The following is a 19,296-nucleotide window of genomic DNA, read 5'->3' on the forward strand; positions in this document are numbered from 1 at the left end:
TGGGAGTGACTGAAGCGCCCATCAGTGGATGACTAGACAAACAAAACATGGCATGCACATAAAATAGAAAATTACTCACAATTCAAAAGGAATGAAATCCTGACACATACAACATAGATGAATCTTAAAGACATTATGCTAAGGGAAATGAGCCAGACTAAAAAAAAACACCACAAATATTGTATGATTCCACTTACATGAGGTATCTAGAGTAGTCAAATTCATAGAGACAGAAAGCAGAATAACAGTTGCCAGGGGCTAGGGGGAGTGGGAAATGGGGAGTTATCATTTAAGAGGGGCAGAGTTCCAGTTTGGGATGGCGGACTCTTTCTGGGGATGGACAGTGGTGATGGTTGCACACAGTGTGAAGATGCCTAATGCCTCTAACCTGTAAAATGGCACTAAACTTAAAAACAGTTAAAATAGAAAATTTTGTTATGTGTGTTTGATCACAATTAAAAATATGAACTTTATTAAAAATTATTTGTTGAAGGATTTCAGTGAGTTTTCTTTTTCTGTTTTGGTTGCCAGGAATTTTAATATTAAGTGAAATAATTATAACAATTATGCTTCCTTCTCTTCATAACTGTAATTTTCTACCTTAATGAGTATTCTAAACAGGTCATTCATTGAAAAATGCCTCAGATCTTTTTGATAAGCAGGCAAGACTACAGATTTTTAAAATATGAATAAAAACAAAGAGAAATGAAGCCATTGTAGTCTCTGTCCAGTGAAAACTCTGCCTTCAAAATTCTAAAACACTTTGCTCACACCCCCGTTAAGTTACTTACTACATTTATGTAATTTGTCTGTTCCTGCCTTTCTGTTATTCTCAGTAGTCTGTGCGCTGAAGGCAGGCGATGTCCCAGTCAACCCTGTGTTACCCAAGTTTAGCCAGCTTACTGGCATCCTCAATAATTAATTAAGAAATGCTATTTATTCTGAGATACAAGAATTCTACATCCAAGTGGTGGCTAGGAGAATAGTTTTGAGGAATAGCAACTGAGGGAGATTATTGGTTAATTTCAACATTTTTTTGAGGACCAAGAGGGGAGGTCAACTGTAAGGAAAGAGGCCTGGGTCAACGATCTGAAGTGTATGTCATGACTTCTAAGTCATTCTTACTTTCTGTGCCATCTGCTTCCACTTGCTCTTCTCTGGGTTTCTGTTTAAATTTCATGTTTCCTAAGTGCATGATGGCTCCAGTGAGTTTATAGGATCCATATTTCTCTTCAGGAAGAAAGCCCAAGATGTCCATGGCTTGCTGTACAGAGAGAAACAGATGGCCATGTCTTCCTCTGCCTAGTGGCTGTGGTAGCAGCACACTCCCCCCACCCCGTGTGCCACAGTTCCCTACACTCTTCGGGCTGTGGGCTCCAGAAGGGAATGAGACAGATCACCGTAGCCCTGCAGTGTAACAGTTCCCTGCAAAACAATGCACATCGGCCCTGTTGGCACTTGGTCACCCATGTCTACTGATCCCTTTAAAAAAGAATTAGGAAGACACCAGACTTGGCTTGTTTAATTTCCAGTAGTTTTAGAAGCCTTTTTGATGCCCTGTGTCCCTCCTCTCCCTTCCAGAAATTGGAATCATTAACTGATTATATAGGTAAGTTATTTTCCTTTCCATGGTTATGGCAAAAATAGCTCCATATCTGATGGGTTGCTTATTTCGGGGATTCCATATGTTCTCCCAACTTTATTCCAGAGCTGATACATTTCAGAGGCTGGTGAAAGGAAGTGTTAAGGAAAAAAAACAACAACACCCATTTCATCAAAGAACTGTATCCTAAGAAGCCACTACAAATGGTAAGATGTGTACCAATTTACATCTTCTGCTCTAAGAGGGTGGAAATTGGTACAATCTTTCCAGTGGTGAATTTAGAATATACGTAAACAGACTATAAACAATACAGTCCATATTTTACATTCTATTATAACCCTTACCTAGTAATTTCACTATTAGGAATCTAGGATAAGGCGAATCTGATACACAGAAAAAGCATTTACCTACAAAGATATTCACCACAACCCAAAAACAAAACAAATGAATGAAAAGCCTTGTGTCTAATAATAGGAAAATGGCTAAAAAATGACAGGACAAATGCCTGATAAAATATTAAATATCCACAGAAATGGTCATGAAGAGTTTGTAATAACACTGAAAACATGCAACATTAACTGAAAAAGTAAACTCTTTATACCAAATATATACATAGTATGATTATGATCTTTTGTTTAAAAATAAAAGCAACCCCAGATAGAAAAAAAAAGAAGAAAGACTGTAAAGTCATATATATATATACACACACACATACACATAACATATATATATATATGACATAAAAAACCAACAGTTGCCATTTAGTTGAAACATCTTCCTACTTTTCTACTTGTTCCAAAGTTACTATAATACATAAACAATGTGCATTTTTATAAGAAATAAGTAAACTTTAGACAGAAGCACCCCTGGAGGGCCTCCTTCTACTCTCCATCTCCAGGAAAAGGAAGGTGACTTCCCCAGGACCCTTCAGAAGAATGGAGATATAAGGTACTTTCTTTTATTTCTCATTGGTGTTGCCAGACTTTGCTTTGATAACAAATAAACCTTACATCTGTGGCCAGCAATTGTTCAGCATCATCCAAGCTCTTCACAGCAACTACTCCATGACAGCAAATGTGAAAGTCAGAAGGATTTTCAGACACCAGGAGCATATCTGCAGTGGGAATACCACAAGTTAAACAGTTTAAAGAAACCCATGGAGCTATAGAAAATAATTGACCAATATTTACAGTTTACTCTTAGAGCTTATAATATACTTATAATCAAGCCAAAATAAACCCATATTCAATACCCAAAGCTCTGTAATCAATTTTTGCCCTCTGCTAACTTGTCAGTCATATGGTAACACCTCCCAAGATCAGGCAGGCCAAATCTGAAAGCAGATGCAATGGCAGCAGCTTGAATTGGTGTGAAAGAAAACAGATAATGTGTTGGCAAAACTTTGAAAACAGGAATTTGGCTTAGAAGCGTGGTTGAGAGCTGAAGAACAAAAAATGCTTTATAAAATTATAAGTATAATGGGCTTGAGCTTCAAAGGCTAGGAAGCAAGCAGACCCTGGGGTCAGCGCTCCAGGAACATTAGCAGTATAATCCTGTCACAGCACATCCTCCCTATTAGGAGGCTGAGTCTGTCTTTCAAGAAACCATATATCAGCTACTGTGTTCAGTGCTGCACCTCTCATATGTCTAAGATTCCTGACATGATTCACTTAGTCAGGAAACACGATACAGGCCAAAGTCAAGTCAGGCTGTCGGGAGCACTTCAGCAACTGACTTGGCCAAATCACATAACTCTTAGTGCCACACATACACTCTCAAGGAAGTTTCTCTGAGCTGATCCGATTTTTCTCTATCACTCAGTGAAGTGAAGCTCTGTTATATTGAACCCCAAATCTCAGAACGAAAAAATTGGGCCACTGTGTAATTGTTCCTACCAGCTCTCTTTGGAAACATTTGGAACCCAAATGTCTATCAACAGTTAAACTGTTGCATATGGATTATTACTCAAAATAATTATGCTGAGTGAAATAAACCAGACATAAAGAGTATAAACCAACTTATAAAATTCTAGGGAAAATTTTTATTAAATTATTTTATTTTTGTGAAAGCTAAAAGGAAATTTACTCACTGAAATCTCAGAGGATCTTGGGCAAGCACATGAACCTTGTTAGAGATTCTTCTGCATGTGTCTTTTTCTCATATGAATTTCCCCAAACATTTAAAACCCACAGTTTTACTGTATACACAGCCTAAACCATAGCAAACTATGATTATGTCATTTTACACTGTGGAAAATTCTCAAGGCAAAATAGTGGTACAATAGAACAAAAAGGCCAGTGACAAGTAAATTTTATCATAAAACATTCATATAAATTGGTCCTTCTCTAAACCAAGTGGAGATATAAGAGAGTCAGTGAGTTACAATTCTAGACTACTGGAGAGAAGTCTGGACCCATGATCAAACATTGGAAATCAACAAATAGAAATGACCTTTAAAGCCATCAGTCTAGATGATCTCTATCACCACAAGACAGATCCAAGCACCGAGACCCAGGACACTCATGGGAAAGATGAAAGAGAGGAAGCCACCCACAAAGAAATACCCAAGATTTAGGAAGGAAACAAGTGAGGGAGGTGTCCTGGAAGCCAAGGAGAGAGATTTGCAAGGTGGAGAGACTAACCAGTTGTGTCAAATATTGTCCCACTCTAAAAGTCAAGAATATTCCTGTATACTCTACTGCAAGGTTCGTTCATGGCTTTCCTAATGACTCTCAAGTCTGTATGTATTTTCTGGGTACCAGACCTAGATCTCCAGCTTCCCATTAGACATTTAATGCCAGGAGCCTGAAGTAGCTCAAGTGGCTCCCTGTGACAGTGAATGTCAAATTCCATCCAGGCCAGACACCCGGGCATCATGACATCCTGCCCCTTCACCTCCTTTACAGCTCAAATGCAGGCATCATTTCCATGTCTTTCAAATCAAAGCATTGGTTTAATCTTTTTCCTCTATCATGGCAGAGAAAAGTGCTATGGAAGGAGGTAAAGATACAAAAATAAACCAGTCCTTTTCCTCAAGAATGCTGAACAGTCACACAACTAAACAGGGTAGGAAATGCTGCTTTGTTTTTAGGGTTGAAGGCATCTTTCAGTTGGCTGACTCATTTTTTAAAAAATCTATTTTTCCAAGATTATTTTGTCAAGAATTACCTTATAGATTATTCTAAATTGAGGCTTTTATATACTTTTCATTTTAGTCTCATATTTACATCATTTTTTATAATTTTCATCCTACTCATAAGGATCAAAGGTGCTGTGTTTGACATTGTTTTCTCTGTGTTAAATATAGGAAAATAGTCTAGAAAGGCTTACATACTTGCTCATAATCAGCTAATGATAAATTGAATTTAGAACATAGTCTCCAGTATTTCTGTTAGACTATGTCACTTACCTACTCAAACCTATGTCTATAACTATTATGGGATTCCATGTCCTCCTTTGTCATAGACGGGAGGAGAATCTTGTTCGTGCAAGCAGGCTCATTCGGATAAGCACTGAAGGAGATGGCAGGGAGGATGAGGGCAGGGCACCACATGGGTGAGAACAGAGCCAGGAGGAGGAAGGAGTTATAATTCAGGAGAGGGCTGGTATTATCACTGAGCCAGGGTTTGCAGCCCCAACACACACAGAAGCCAAGACTATATAGCACTGACTTTAGAGCAAAGAAAGGAGCATTGGGGGAGGTGGTAGGTGGAGGTAGAAGAGGGAATAAAGGTGATAAATGGTAATGGAAAAAAATACAATTAAAAAAACTATTAAAAAGTCACATAATATAAAAGACTAGGAAAAAATGGTGCTAAGGCTACCAAAATATTCTACCAAAAAGACAATAAAAAATATCAAGTAAAACCAAAAAAGAAGCATTATTTGTAAGTCGACTAGCAAGAACACAGGAGGCAAAGTTCAAATCTGTCTTACTAATCGGGGATTTGGGGTGGGCTTTTAAGGGGTAGTAGCAGCTTAAAAGTTCACAGGTGTTACCCATGAGTGGTGTAAAGTTTCGTTCCAGGTCTTGTTAAACAGAATAGGACCAGTTTGAGCTGTCGACCATTACCAATCCCCCATTTTTGTTGTTTATTCCTCAATCTTGGGGAATGGGGGACAATTGCTCTAGTTACTGCCTACCGATATGAGGGCAAAGTAAGTCAGGAAAAATGCAAGACAGCATAAGGAAGTGGAATACTAGAACTATACAAGCAAATATCACAACCAAAACAATAGCAACTCATAAGAATTTAGGTTTATATAGCCCTGGTCTGGACTCTTGAGCGGAAGCAGTCTGCCTTCAAGATGACCTTCTCTTCCTTGCCAGGTGACATCTTGGCTGCCCTGCTTCCTCTGAAAAGTAATTTAAGAGGATTCAAGGGTTCACAGTGTAATTAGTGGCTGACAGTCAATATTGGGTTTCCAGGCCTATTTGGTGTTAGGATGGTTGGGTTCTCCTCCCCCTTCCTGCCTACTTGGGAATTGTAAAGAGGAGGAGGGGTTTGGGCTGGAGATGGGTAACAGAAGGACTTCATAGGGTCCATTTAATTTAGCTTGCCAAGTCTTCAGAAGGACCAAATCTCCTGGGCTTACCAGAGAGGAACATCTGTAGGAGACATTAATAGGCATATTCATGTATGCAGATAAGGTAGTGCCTGGAGACTGAATACATTTTATGGTATCTAATTCTTTTGCAATATGATCATTTTCAAGATTACAGTAATAGTCTTAAGAAAGGGTCTCCATATAAAATTTCAGAGAGGCTCATTGTAGCTTGTTTCTAAGGGGCTACTCTTACCCTAAGCCAGGCAACTGAGAAGACCCTGTACAGTTTAGACGGCTGCAGTTTGCTTCTTTTGTACCACACGTTCCACACCTTGGCAAGGCCAGTTTCTGCCTGGAGCCCACTGGGGAACTATCTGAGGTTCTTCTTTCATCTTTGAATCACCCTTCATTTCTTTCCTCAGGAAATACTTTTCTTCTTTTACACACTTCATTATTTCCTCCTCTTTTCTGTTCTGACCAATACACACTTTCTCCTATTTTATTGCCATGTTATTTTTCTTCTCTTGCTTCACTTTCACTTTCTCTTCCTTCACCTCTGATTCATACACCTTCTCTTCTCTTATCACCATACCACTACCCATTTCCTGCTTCACCTGCAATGTGTCTGGTTTCTCCTCTTCACCTCAGACCCATTCCCCACCTCCTGCTGTTGCCCACTGACCATCCAGTACACCTTCTTCCATTTCCCACCAGTCCATAACTTCTTGCTTCACAACCATGAGATCCACTCACATTTCCTCTGCCCTTTGTCCACCTCCTTCTTCTCTATTCCCTATCTTCTCCATTCCTGTCAGTCCATTCCCTGCCTCTCCACTCTGTGCCTCCTCCCCACTTCCATGCCCCTGACTCCCTCCCTACCTATCCAGAGACTTGGGTGTGCCCCCTCAGCTCCACTCTGGAGACTGCCTCCCAATGTCCCTTCATTTTCAGCAGCAAAATCCATCAGCTTACAACTTTTGGCCACTGATTTGTGGAAAGTTCCTTCCCCTATCTTTGTGGTAAAGTCCTTCCCCCATCTTTGGAGGAGATTTGGACATGTGTCCCTCCAATGCCCCTCCTGTTTACGATATGTACATTGGGAGGGGTCTTACCCATGTTGGCTGTTTCCTTCCAGTAAGTGCCCTACTGGGTCTTGATTGATCTTGGTTAAGTGCTGGGGGAGGTGCAGCTTGTCTTCTCATGACAGGCTCTAAGCCTCAAACACCCTCTCGAAGAAGGTGGATCTGTTCTTCTTGAGCCCTTGTTTGGGACTCCTTTATGAAGTTCTGTTATTTGTCACAAGCTGAGTGCTTCTGCAGGGAGCAGGCTGGGGGCCCCAGGCAGATCCTGATGGCTGCTACAGGCTGCCACCTGGAGCTAAGGCGTTGCTGCAGCCTGGGCTCAGCCACAGGCTGGCCTTGGAGACACTAAGCTGTGCAGAAGCCTAGGACGGAGCTGAAGCAGGGGCTCCTAGCAGTGGTGCTGTCCCAGCTGCCTGCTGCCTGCTGTGTCTCTACCTCATGGGCTTTTCACAGCCTCTTCCTCCAGTCCTGGCTTCAGTACGTGCAGCAGCTGCAGAATAAACTGCTCCATCTGAAACAAAGCTCTACCATGAGATTCCTTCACTACTACCCAGCTCCTCCTCATAGACGCTTTCAAAATGTACAGACAAAGAAATTCATCTTTTCAGGATCATCTCAGTAGGATGGAGTGTACATGTACAAATCCCCTAGGTTGACCTTGGTCATCCAGACTGCAGGAATTTGTCTCAAAGGATACTGCCCTGCTGAAGCCAATGTATCCCCTGGGCCAAATTGAATACCCTGGGGAGACCAGACTCTTCCTATCTGACTAATGGGCAAGGAAGGGTACACGGCTGGTCTGATGACCCTAGGATTTTTGGTAGAAGCCTCAGCATTACTTGCAAGAAGTCACCCTTCATACTGAGGAATGAAGAGAGGAATCTTGGGAGGAGCCAGATATAGAAAATCAAGATCATCATTTGGCTCTAACTCAAGCAAGACAGGTTTTTTGCTGTCCCCTCTGCCTCAGGGTCTTCCTTCTAAGCCTCAAAAATAGTTTAAGACCCATTTTTGAGCTATTTCTCCCTGACTCTGATAACGGGGCCAAGCAGTGTTATACTACCAAAGAAAAACATTTTTCTAAATACTGACCAATTTTGATGAATACATCCCAAAGCACTGTAGCCAGATGTAACATTCCCCAATTTCAGTTTTAAATCTGATTTTAATGCATTGACAAAGAAATTTACTTTTTTCTGTAACATATACTATGACAATAATTAACATTTTAAGATAACAACTAGAATTATTTCTTTATTTGACAAAACTTCCCATGTAATTTTAATATCCTAATTAATTTAACATTTCTCTTTTATAAGGAGAGAATAAATCTCTGAGGTATTCCAAGGGCTCACTGGAATAACCCAATGTCATTTCCAAACTAAGAAAAAGTCACCTTTTAAAATTTGAACCCTGAGAAGTTTATTAAACATACTTGCCCAAAAAGACATACAACTGTGATTCATTTGCCCAAAGTGACAATAAAAGATAGGTCACCCCTTTCTAGCAAAACTTTAGTCCTTAGGTTAAGGCAGCCAGGTTAATGACTTTTCACCTTGAAGGCAGTTCATGTGGGGCTCCAGTACTTTTAGTCTATAACAAAGACACACAAAACAAGGCTGACATACACAGAACACAACAGATGAAACATTCTTCCAAAGAAATCCAAGACCCTGGGACTCAAACCTGACCTTTGAGGGCCTCAGCAGTTGTAATCTTTCTTCCAATTGTCTCCCCAGGGTGGAACTGGAACCCACAATCCTCAAGAGATTTTCAGATGATTTAGGCACAAGTGCATTTTAATGAGGTCACTTACCGGAAAGTAATCTTATCCAGGAGCTGTTTCTTTTCTCAGAAATAGCAGGAAGGAGCCTGGAGCAGAATTGGGTGGTGGGGGCAGGGTAGGGTGGGGAGGGGTCATTGGTGGTATGGTATAGAAATGCAGCAGTAAAAAGCCTCTACACAAACTGGTTTAGATGGCCCGAGTCATGCAAGGGCCCATACCCCATGGTAGGTGGGGCACTGAGGGGCCGGGGGGTGGGGAGCTTCAGTGCTTCCAGCAGGCAGTCACAAGGACCAATTCCCTGGTGGTTACTAAAATAGTTACCAAGCATGGGCTTGCTGCCTCACCTACATAGAAGCCAAAAATATGGCAGCTTCTGAGGGAAGCTGACGAAAGCTCTATTTGCAAGTTGACTAGTAAGGAGACAGGAGGGAAGGTTCAAGTCTTGATGGCAGTTGAAGGGTTCACAAGTGTTACTCATGAGTGGTGTAAAGTTTGGTTCTGGGTCTTGTTAAATAGGAGAGGACCCATTTGAGCTGGTCTACAGTTATAGTAACAAGATGGAATGGTGGGCCCAAATATACTCACTTCTCCCTCGGCACCTCCCTGCCTCCTGATGCATTCTTTCTAGAAGGCATTAAGCACATCTAATGGAGTTTTCTTTTATTTCCTTACAAACAGAAGTATGGCTGCTGGCACTGGCCTAACCGCTTGCTGCAGCAGCAGCTCTCAGTGTGAAGTGGAGGCTCCAAAGAATGTGCAGACTAAATGCATGAGTGTTTGAGAAACTATGAAAGGCCTTTAGCTTAAAGCACTGTCTTCACTGGGCCTTACACAATTTTATTTTCAAGGGCAATGAATTTTAATTGGCTTGAGGATTGAGGTTATCTCAAACGAGTGTCATGTAAACAGGGATCTTCTATTTAATTAATTTAATTTCTACCAAGAGAAATGGCCCTGGGAGAATGAAAAACAAACAAACAAAAAAGTCAATGTGTTTTTGTGAGACACTATTAGGACTAGAGGGACTCTCCAGCCAATAAGGACCCACACAGAAGAGTGCTGACTAGACTATGGGCACATGAAGGGCCGGGAGCCTGTCAGGAGTGGTGGGAAGTGAGTATTTTATCATTTGAGGCTGTGTTTTACATGTCACCCTGACATCGAATTTGACTTTATGCATGGCTGAATGCTCTCCAAGATTCACCTGTGTTCACTATGAAAAGGAGCAAAGTTGACATTGGGCTAAAACAAGTTTAGATTGCAAATAAAAGTTTTATAGCTATCGCTCTCTGCCATAGCACCCATCATTACCTGTTTCTCAGATGTGCACATATAGCTAAAGAGACTACACACAGCCCAGCTCTGGAGAGAGTCATTCCCATAGTCTGCAGCTGGAGTTGCACAATGCACAGTGCGCACAACCAACACATCTTGTGCCCCACGAGCGACCAGGAGAACAGGAGTAAAGATAGACTAATTCAAGAGAGACCTCAAGGGAAAAGGGGTGCAACTGAACATGCTCTAGAATAGGAGGTCCAGATGCTGACAATTTCATCCTCTGGAGGCATTTGGGCCACCAAATTAGACACAATCAGGCGCACCTCTTGACAGGTTGCCAACAATGCAGAACACTGGGCAAAGTGTCAAGGATTCCAAGAGGCAAGGACATGCTTCCTGAGCTCTCCTCCTAAAGTCTGCACACCAGTGGAATAACAAAACTAGATATTATAGATATATAGAAAATGAAGTCAAAGAAAAGAGGAGAAAAAGGAAGATATATGCAGGACCAAGATATATAGATGACATTAATAAATAAAAGATATCAAGGAGCCATATCCAAGGCGACTGAGGAAGTGGGTTTAGCCATGCCCGGACCAGAGGCCAGCCTTAGCTGAATGGAAAGGAGAGAAGGGATGTTCCACGTCATGTGGAGACTAGGAGGGGGCTGGCTCTGGTGTAGCTCATGACCCCGTTTCCTTGGCTTCCTCAGTGGGTGGCCAGCCTCTCTGCTGTGATTGTTCTGTACTTGATTCTTTTATATACACAAATGCTCCTATTTTGGGAACTCTGGACACAGTCTTCACATGGCTAAGATGTGCCCTCTTGCATCAATCCTCAGGGCACTCTGAAGCTTTTCTTTGGCAAATATGAATAGAAAGAATTCCAAGTTTTTTAATGTCCCAAAGGACAATTCGTGTCGAAAACAGGTGAACTGACAATCCTTAACTTGAACCAGCAGATGTCAGGCTTCGTGCAGTAATCATTCTAGCAGCCCCCAAAGACTCAAAATAAATGAGTTCAGGATACCTATAACCACCACATACCCCGCCCTGGCCCCTGGCCCATTTCTCTTTGTGTTTTTTGTAGGTGGGCCTGCCCCCAAGCGCCAGAAAACCCTGAGCCTGGCTAGTCTGAAGCCACTCCTGTTAATTCCTTGAGCGTCAAGTTGATGCACTTCTAAAAATAACCAATTTTCCACAGCAGTCCAGTTCTCAGACTGTTCTATTAGTAAACAGAGATACTCCAAAAAAAAAAAAATCCTTCAGTCACTCCTGGTACCCACGTCGGACCCTATGTGTGAGATGCTCTGCACTGCATAAAAATTTATGTCAAGATGATTAGATTTGCAACTGCTTATCAAAGGAAGATCCAAAACATCTGTTTCAGGTTTAGGTGGTAGGAAGGTGGAAAGGAGAATAGCTGCTACTTTTGTATCACTAATCACATCCATAGCAAAAACAGTTGCCCTGTTTGCAGAGCTTTCCACACGTGGTGAGGGCACTTTGCAGTCAAAGACCACACAATCAAAACACTGCCAGAGGTATGCCATACGCCATCTAAGTGTGGCTGGCTGGGGTGTTGTTGCCCCTCAGTTTGCTCGCTTGGACCTTCCATCTCATCCCACATCCAATCCTGTGGGGCCACTGTTGTCCTCAATAGCTCACATCGTATGCAATACCTTTGAAATCCAATTGGCCTGTCATTCTCCTCTTCCAATGATTCCCCCTAGCCCTTAAAATAAAATGTAAACTCTCTGCCCTAGCCTGCAAGGCACTGTGTGGTCTGGCCCCCACCTATCTCACACTACACTACCCTCTCCTCTCCCCACAGTGGTCCTTTTCCTATTCTAAGAGTAAATTAAATGCATTCTGCCTCAAGGCCTTTGGACTCATCCCTCCCTTACCCTGGAACTTTATTACTGAAAATCTTTTTCTACTTGCTCCTTCCATCATTCAAGTACCTGGCAAAATATTGCCTTCTCAGAGAGGTTGTGCCTCACCGTCCTATCTAAAATATAACCACCTGCTATCCCACCAAATCCCAGTTTACTCTATCTTCCCACTCTGCTTTATTTTTCATTGTAGACCTTCCATTCTCTGAAACTATACATTTATTTATTTGTTTGTTTGTGATCTGTCTTCCAGACTAAAATATAAGCTCACAGGGCAGGAACCTGTCTTTCTTGTTTACTTCTCTGACTTCCATGCTTAAAAAGTAGAGCCTGATGCACCTACATTAGTCTCACAATCAGTATTTGTTGAAGGAATACATGAAATTCATTCTTTTACCCCACAAGTTGCTTTTCTCCTTGTGTTCATGGCACTACCTTTATCCTAGTCACATCACAAAACTTGGGAATGTTTTTGACTCATCACTCTCTCTCATTCTTACACTCAGTCATTCCCGAGACCTTTCCAGTCCTTCATGAATCTACCCCTTTCCCCACTAGTCCCACTCCCACAGGTACCACCTTAGACAATGATCTTGTCCTCTCATACTGAGACTATTATAATTACTCTGTCCTAGTATTTCTACCTCCAGTCCATCTTGCCTGTCATACCAGCTTAATTATCATTGCCTTCAACAAATGATGACCTCCTGTTGCCCCATCCCACCTCAGCAACAGAGACACACACACATGGGCACATGCTCCCACACCCTCCCAACAATCTGAGTTCAGAAACCATCAGCATAAAATCCCTACTATTCCTCTAAGCAAATCCTTTCCATAGTTAATCCTGTCTCTCTGTTTCCTGATTTTGCCTCGCCTTATCCCTGACATTGTGTACACTGTTCCTCCAGAAATATACTTCTCTCATTACTCTGATTAAATCCCCTTCCTATTCTTCATATCCCAACCTTATCTTCTTTTCTTTATAAAACTCCCATTGCCCACTAATACACCATGGTGATGTCTCCTACCCTTGTCTTTTGTCTATAAATCCCATGTGGTTCTATTTAAGGTCTTAAATTATCTAATGCTTTTTGTTCACAAACACACACATTCATTTAACTTTGCTGGGCATCCTACCCACCTCCAAACATTACAAAATTGAAAAAAAGTTACCATTTACTCTTTACCCATATAAAGTTATAAAACATAGGTTCTTAGGGAATTGGTTCAATTCCTTAAGTTTCTGGATGAATAAACTGAGTTGCAAAGAGGCAAAGAGACTTATTAAACAACACTTTGACAGTTCTGATAATCTGACTTCTGTGTCTGGTTTTAGAATGACCCTCACTCAACTCCAGAATAATGCATTTACCACGAAGTTCTTTCTTTCCAGACAGAATCTGATAGAATATGTGGTAGTTCCTCTCTCCAGGCTGCTGAAAAATCACCCGGGACTTTTCAAGCAAATCTGCATGATGAGAAACAGAAAAAGACACATATTTAGGTCTTTTGCAACACTTAGAAGAAAAGTGATCAGACAGTGTGATGGCCACTTACAGATGTCAATGTCGGCAGATGATAGCTTGCCCCTGGTGCAGAAGTGCATCCTGATGAATTTGCCCTAGGTGGACACAGAACACAGTGTCCTATTGAAACAAGCCTAATGGTTGCATTGGCTTCATTATACACATTACTCACACAGTGACTAGTTCTACGAAAGCTTTTTTTAAAAAGTAACATGGTTCTGAGCTAACATGAGTCAATGTCGGGAGGCAGCCAGGACAAACATCAGGACCAGCAATGGTCCTGGACCCTAGTCTCAGATCTGCTGGGTGTTCTTATGCGTATTACTGAATCTCTTCAGGCCCCAGTGTTCTCATCTAAAAAATGAGGAAAATTATATCTGCTTAGCATATTCTTTCATTTATTCAACAAACATCCATTGAGCATCAATGTGATCCAGGAAACCTGCTAAGCACTGGTGATACCATATTAGAAAAAAAGATGTGGTCCCAATACTTCTAGATACTAGGTGTAAGCAGCGAATGCCAGGGCTCTAATGTAGAAATATTTGGTTTGTTTTGAAATCCAAAGAAAAGCCAGTTTGCTGGAGTTTATTGAGAAAGAGAAAAAGATAGAGGCAATAAGATAGAGTCTGAGAGGTAGATGGGCACTGGGCACCATATCATGGGAACCCTGTGGGCTCAGGAAGGAGTAGGGTTCTAGTATGTGTGTGCTTGGGATGCATGGGAGATTTTAGGCAGAGAAGTGATGTGATCTATGTTTCTAAACACCACTTTGGGAAAAATAATAAATGGGGCTCACTTGCTTCTCAGTGAAAAGCTACAACAGGATGTAGTGGATCAGCAAGGCTGCCTGGAGGTGATAGAGCCTGTGTCAGAATGCCAGATGCAGCCAAGGAGGCAGGCCAGTGGCAGCCAGAGCCTGCAGGGTGGGGTGCTGGTGCTGGGCAGAGGCAGGAGGTCTGCCTGTGCAAGAAAGGTGTCAGGGCAAGACTATGCCTGGGAAGGAAAGGAGAGCAGCTGCACAGAGGGGGATTGAGGCAGTAAGTTAACAAATGTAGAAAATGGGAGCCAAAGATATGTATATAATGCACATATATGTGTATGTACATTTATATGCATGTATGCACATGCATATATAATATTAAGTGAAAATATTTGACTTGGATTTTTTAATTTTTAAACTCCTTTTTCTCTCTTCCCTTTTTCTTTTTTCCCCTTTCTTGCATTAATCTGTTTTTATTTTTCTTCTTTACTTCTTTCTAGCCTTCTAAACTTTTTCTTGTTCTTTTTCATTGCTTTCTTTCCCTCTTATTTATTTTTATTTCCTCTTGATAGTATTTTTTCCTTTTTTTACTGTCTTTTCTCCTACTCATCCTTTTTTGCCTTTCTTTTTTCCTCTCCTTCTCTTCCCTTTCCCTCTTGTTTTTTCCCCCCAACTTTTTTTCTTTTGGATTTCAGCAGAAAATCCCTTCACATTCTAACAAATCCCAAATCTAGCAATGGTTTTATGGACCAGTATTAGCACCTGCTATGCAGCCAGACATTGCAAGTAAATCTAAGGCCTTGGGTGGAAACTAGCTAAATTAGCAGGAGGCTGTTAGTTAATTATGCCCAGAGACTCAAACAGGAAGCCTTCTACAAATTTCCTCATAAATTACATAGTCACTCCCTGCATTCTTGGCATAAAATGAATTTGTGAAGTTACTGTTGGAAATCCAAATCCTTCCTCTATTATGAGACTGCTATAGTTATCAAAAGCTACTGAAAAATATTTTCCCCCAATAAACAAGAATCCCCAATGAAAAATATACAGGGGTTGAGGTGGCCATAGTCAGGAATAAAAATAATAATTGTGGTAAGTAAATTAGAAAATGCTCTTTAAATTGATTTGTTATAAAAAGTATAGGAAACTATGAAGAAGAAATTACTTTCAAATTTGTAAAATATGATAAAATATAAAACATTATTAGAATTTGCTAGGTAAGCTTCTCTACTACTGGTAATGGAAAAAAATTTGAAACTATTGAAATAAATATTTTCTTTCTGAAATTGACAAAATAGTAGAAGCCTCTCAGGTACACACTGTTATGTAATTAGTGATAACACTAGTTAAATTTCTTGAGGAATCTAATATTATAAACTTCAATCAAAGATCTTCTTTGATGCGCTAGAAATTTTCTCTATACCTATGTGCTCAGACATGAATCTTACCATTTGCTTAAAAATTGAAGACTCAAACTGTGCAGTTGTGTTACTTACGAAACGAGAGGAGTTGTCGTTTCTCAGGGTTTTAGCACTTCCAAATGCTTCTAAGATAGGATTCACTTGTTTGATTTTATCTTCTAAAGTCCCCTGGGATACAGGTAGGAGAAGTACGACTGATGAGGCTTTTAGCAGAACTCTGTACTGTGGCAAGCCCTCCATCCCCAGGTCAAACCCCATTCTTGCTCTGATAACTGCTGGAAGCAGTCAAAGCTGCTTCCAGCCCTGACCAGTGTGGCTTAGTTGGTTAAGCCTTGTCCCGCAAACCAAAGTGTCACAAGTTCGATTCCCAGTCAGGGCACATGGCTGGGTCACAGGTTCAGTCCCCGATTGGGGTGCAAACTAAAGGCAACCAGTGGGAGTTTCTCTCTCACATTGATGTTTCTCTCCCTCTCTTTCTCCCTCGCTTCTTCTCTCTTTAAAATCAATGAGCCACTAACATGGGTGAGGATTAAAAAAAATAAGCTGCTGCCAAATTTGGTTATGAAATGTTGTTTTGGACAGGGAACTCATAAAAATAAATGAGTGAGAGACTGACAATATAAAATGCCCCTACAAATATATGTGGGAGCTCATTTATTTGAAATGCTTCTCTTTTGGTTGGTATTTGCTTGAGTGGGAAAAGAAAAATGGATATTTTACAGAATAAACAACAAATACCATAGCCTCCTTTTAAACTTCATTCCACATATTTAATGAGAAAGTTAATCTCACTCTCTTCCCATCTATCTTCTGAGATTTTATCCTAAGGTAATATAGCACACTCTTGGCATTATTAAACTAGATTTTTCTTTGCTACCATTCCTAAGTGATCTAGAAGTCCATGTCAAGCAAAGACTTGTGATGGGATTTATCTTGAATTTGAATAATGTGTGCTTAGGCTGATGGGCCAAAGCTGGTCATCTACACACAGCAAGTCTGAAAAACCATTCAGCACCCAAACTGCAATGGCTTTTGTCTTTCACTCAGCCTCAAAGACCTATTTTATGGGGGGAAATACATAGTATATGTTACTCAAGAATTTATAGGTTTACAAATACGGTATCCCATGTAAAGTATCATGGGTATACTGTTCTTTAAATAAGTAAAAGAGCTATATGAGCGAAGGTTTTTATAAGTGTTATGTGCTTTGTATTATCATTAGGATCAATGGCAGACTGAACAAACAAATGCATACCAAACAACCTAAAATGCATGCAAAAATGAAGTCATAGCTAATAGGGTTCAATGATACTAAAGAAGTCAATCAAAATCAGTGATTTGGTGATTGGAAAAGAAACTTTTCATGGTTTGAAAATTGAACTAGATTGCTAATTTGATATACTTCTTACTTTGCAAAAACAGCAGACAACAACCAGGATTGAATTTTAAAAGAAAAATAACAATGTCAGACATAGAGAGCTGTGAAGCTCTTACAGCTCAATAACTCCTTTGTTTTGAGTTCCACTCAGCACTATCTAATTTTGTTTTGCATAACATCTCTCATGGTCTAGTTATCCTCAAATTATTATGAAGTTCATCAACCTGTTAATGAAGCTAAACAAAGTAAGCAAACAAAAAAATCATCAAGGATACAGATAATTGACTAAAGAGAAACAGTTAAGTTTTCAGAACATGGAATGTGATTAGGTTGGGGTTATATCCATCAGGTGTTTGAGATTTGATCCAGATGTTAGTGGTAAAGGAAGCAGACTTCTATCTGGCACATACTACCACTCACCCTAGCTAAAGGAATTTGGAAATATCAAAAGTGGCCATTCAAGGCACTGATGACCCTAGCCTTTAAGAAAGGTGGTTTGGATCTTAAGTGCCCAGTTTTCAGAGGTTCCAATTGACAAAGAGTTGACCAGTAAATACCCCTTGGAGCAGATCTGAAACAACTTATATAATTTCATGTTTGGGGGATAACCCAATAATGGTTTGGAGCTGTTGATGACTCTCCCAAGAGGTGAAGAAAAAATGGGCAAAAAAGACTTTTCTATAATTTTCTAATTGTTCTGTGGTTCTTGCCCCCTCGTTTTTTCCTGTCAGTGGTCAGGGCACGGCCTCTGTAATCAATGGGTAGGACCACCTCACCTGTTTTGCCAAGGTCCGTGAACACTTACTGGCTTTTCCCTTGATTGTCCCATGGTCGCGATGGTGGCAAAATACTGGATAATGTGCTTGGTGTTCACAGTCTTTCCTGCACCAGATTCTCCTCTACAATAGGAAATTCAATGGCATAATCAACTGGCTCTGATTATAAATGCAATGAAAGTCAAATAATTTCAACCATATAGTCTAAGGCAAGAAGAGAAAATTTTATGGAAAAGTGGAACTTATGAGGGAATTTGAAGGAGACACAAACATTTCATTGGTTGGGAGAAGGGGGAGGGCAGCTCAGGCTGTGAAAACATCATTAACAAAAATCTGGAAATATCAAAGACATTTATAAAAACAAGAAACCTGTGCCTCATTGTCCTGTTAACAAAAAGCTGAAGAGTACCTCTGCTAATTAGAGACAGGTCTCCTCATCACCAGCTGTTCAAAAATTTTTCATATATTGTGGCTACCTTGTGGCCAGGTCTAACCACCTCCCTCAGAAGCAGGCCTACCACTCAGTTCACCAGGCAGCTGGGCTTCAGACTTCCCTTTTACCTTTGGGAACCAGCTAACTTTGTCATATGGGGAGAACACAATGGCAAACTTACAGCCTCATTGCCCAAAGTGTCAAAGGATCAAGGCCTGCCTTTCCCCATATGGAACTCCAGGAAGTAGCCTATCCTCCCTGCAAAGGGCTGAACTCTAACTGCCCTTTCAGCTCTAAGAATCTGAGATGCTGTTGTTATATTATTATTATTATTATTATTATTATTATTATTATTATTATTATTTGCATGACTGAAGCAAATGGAGAGCTCAGTACACGGAGTGCATCATCATTGCATAGGAAGAGCAGAGACTTGAGCATTTCACAGCTGCTTGAGTCTCAGCCTATCCCCTCAGTCACTACACTAACAGTTTACTGGGCCAGATGCCCTTTTCAACCAAATTGCTATACATAATGTATCATTGCACGCTTTCCTTCCTTCCTCCTCATCCCTCTTTCTTGTCCATCCAAGCCTCACCATCTTTTAGTTCCTACTACTGAATGTACCTTGGCATGCCCCAATCTGGCTGCTACAATAACATATCATCTGTTCCATGGTTATCCCCATTGGATTTTCAGTCTCTCTGTCTAATTAGCCAGTCCAGAGACCTTTGAAAATTATTTGGGCAGGAAAATTTTCTGTATCAAAAAGATGATTAAAGCCAGCTTGAGCACTGTGGTTTCT

The 19,296-nt window shown here is 40.7% G+C and overlaps 1 protein-coding gene across 1 annotated transcript in view; it reads right to left on the reverse strand.

Annotated features, from left to right (window-relative positions):
• The window catches only part of MYH15 (myosin heavy chain 15), a 132,084-nt gene that overhangs the window by 103,618 nt on the left and 9,170 nt on the right, over nucleotides 1-19,296 (reverse strand). Inside the window, exons 6-11 of the mRNA XM_045851228.1 lie at nucleotides 18,088-18,181; nucleotides 15,980-16,072; nucleotides 13,752-13,815; nucleotides 13,567-13,662; nucleotides 2,614-2,717; nucleotides 1,126-1,264 (exon numbers count right to left, since the gene is read on the reverse strand). Of these exons, the coding sequence (XP_045707184.1) occupies nucleotides 1,126-1,264; nucleotides 2,614-2,717; nucleotides 13,567-13,662; nucleotides 13,752-13,815; nucleotides 15,980-16,072; nucleotides 18,088-18,181 (590 nt within the window). The remainder of the gene's footprint in view (nucleotides 1-1,125; nucleotides 1,265-2,613; nucleotides 2,718-13,566; nucleotides 13,663-13,751; nucleotides 13,816-15,979; nucleotides 16,073-18,087; nucleotides 18,182-19,296) is intronic.

Source organism: Phyllostomus hastatus, unplaced genomic scaffold, assembly GCF_019186645.2.
Source record: "Phyllostomus hastatus isolate PE091 unplaced genomic scaffold, TTU_PhHast_1.1 phas_contig_86, whole genome shotgun sequence".
In the NCBI taxonomy this organism is placed as follows: Eukaryota; Metazoa; Chordata; class Mammalia; order Chiroptera; family Phyllostomidae; genus Phyllostomus; species Phyllostomus hastatus.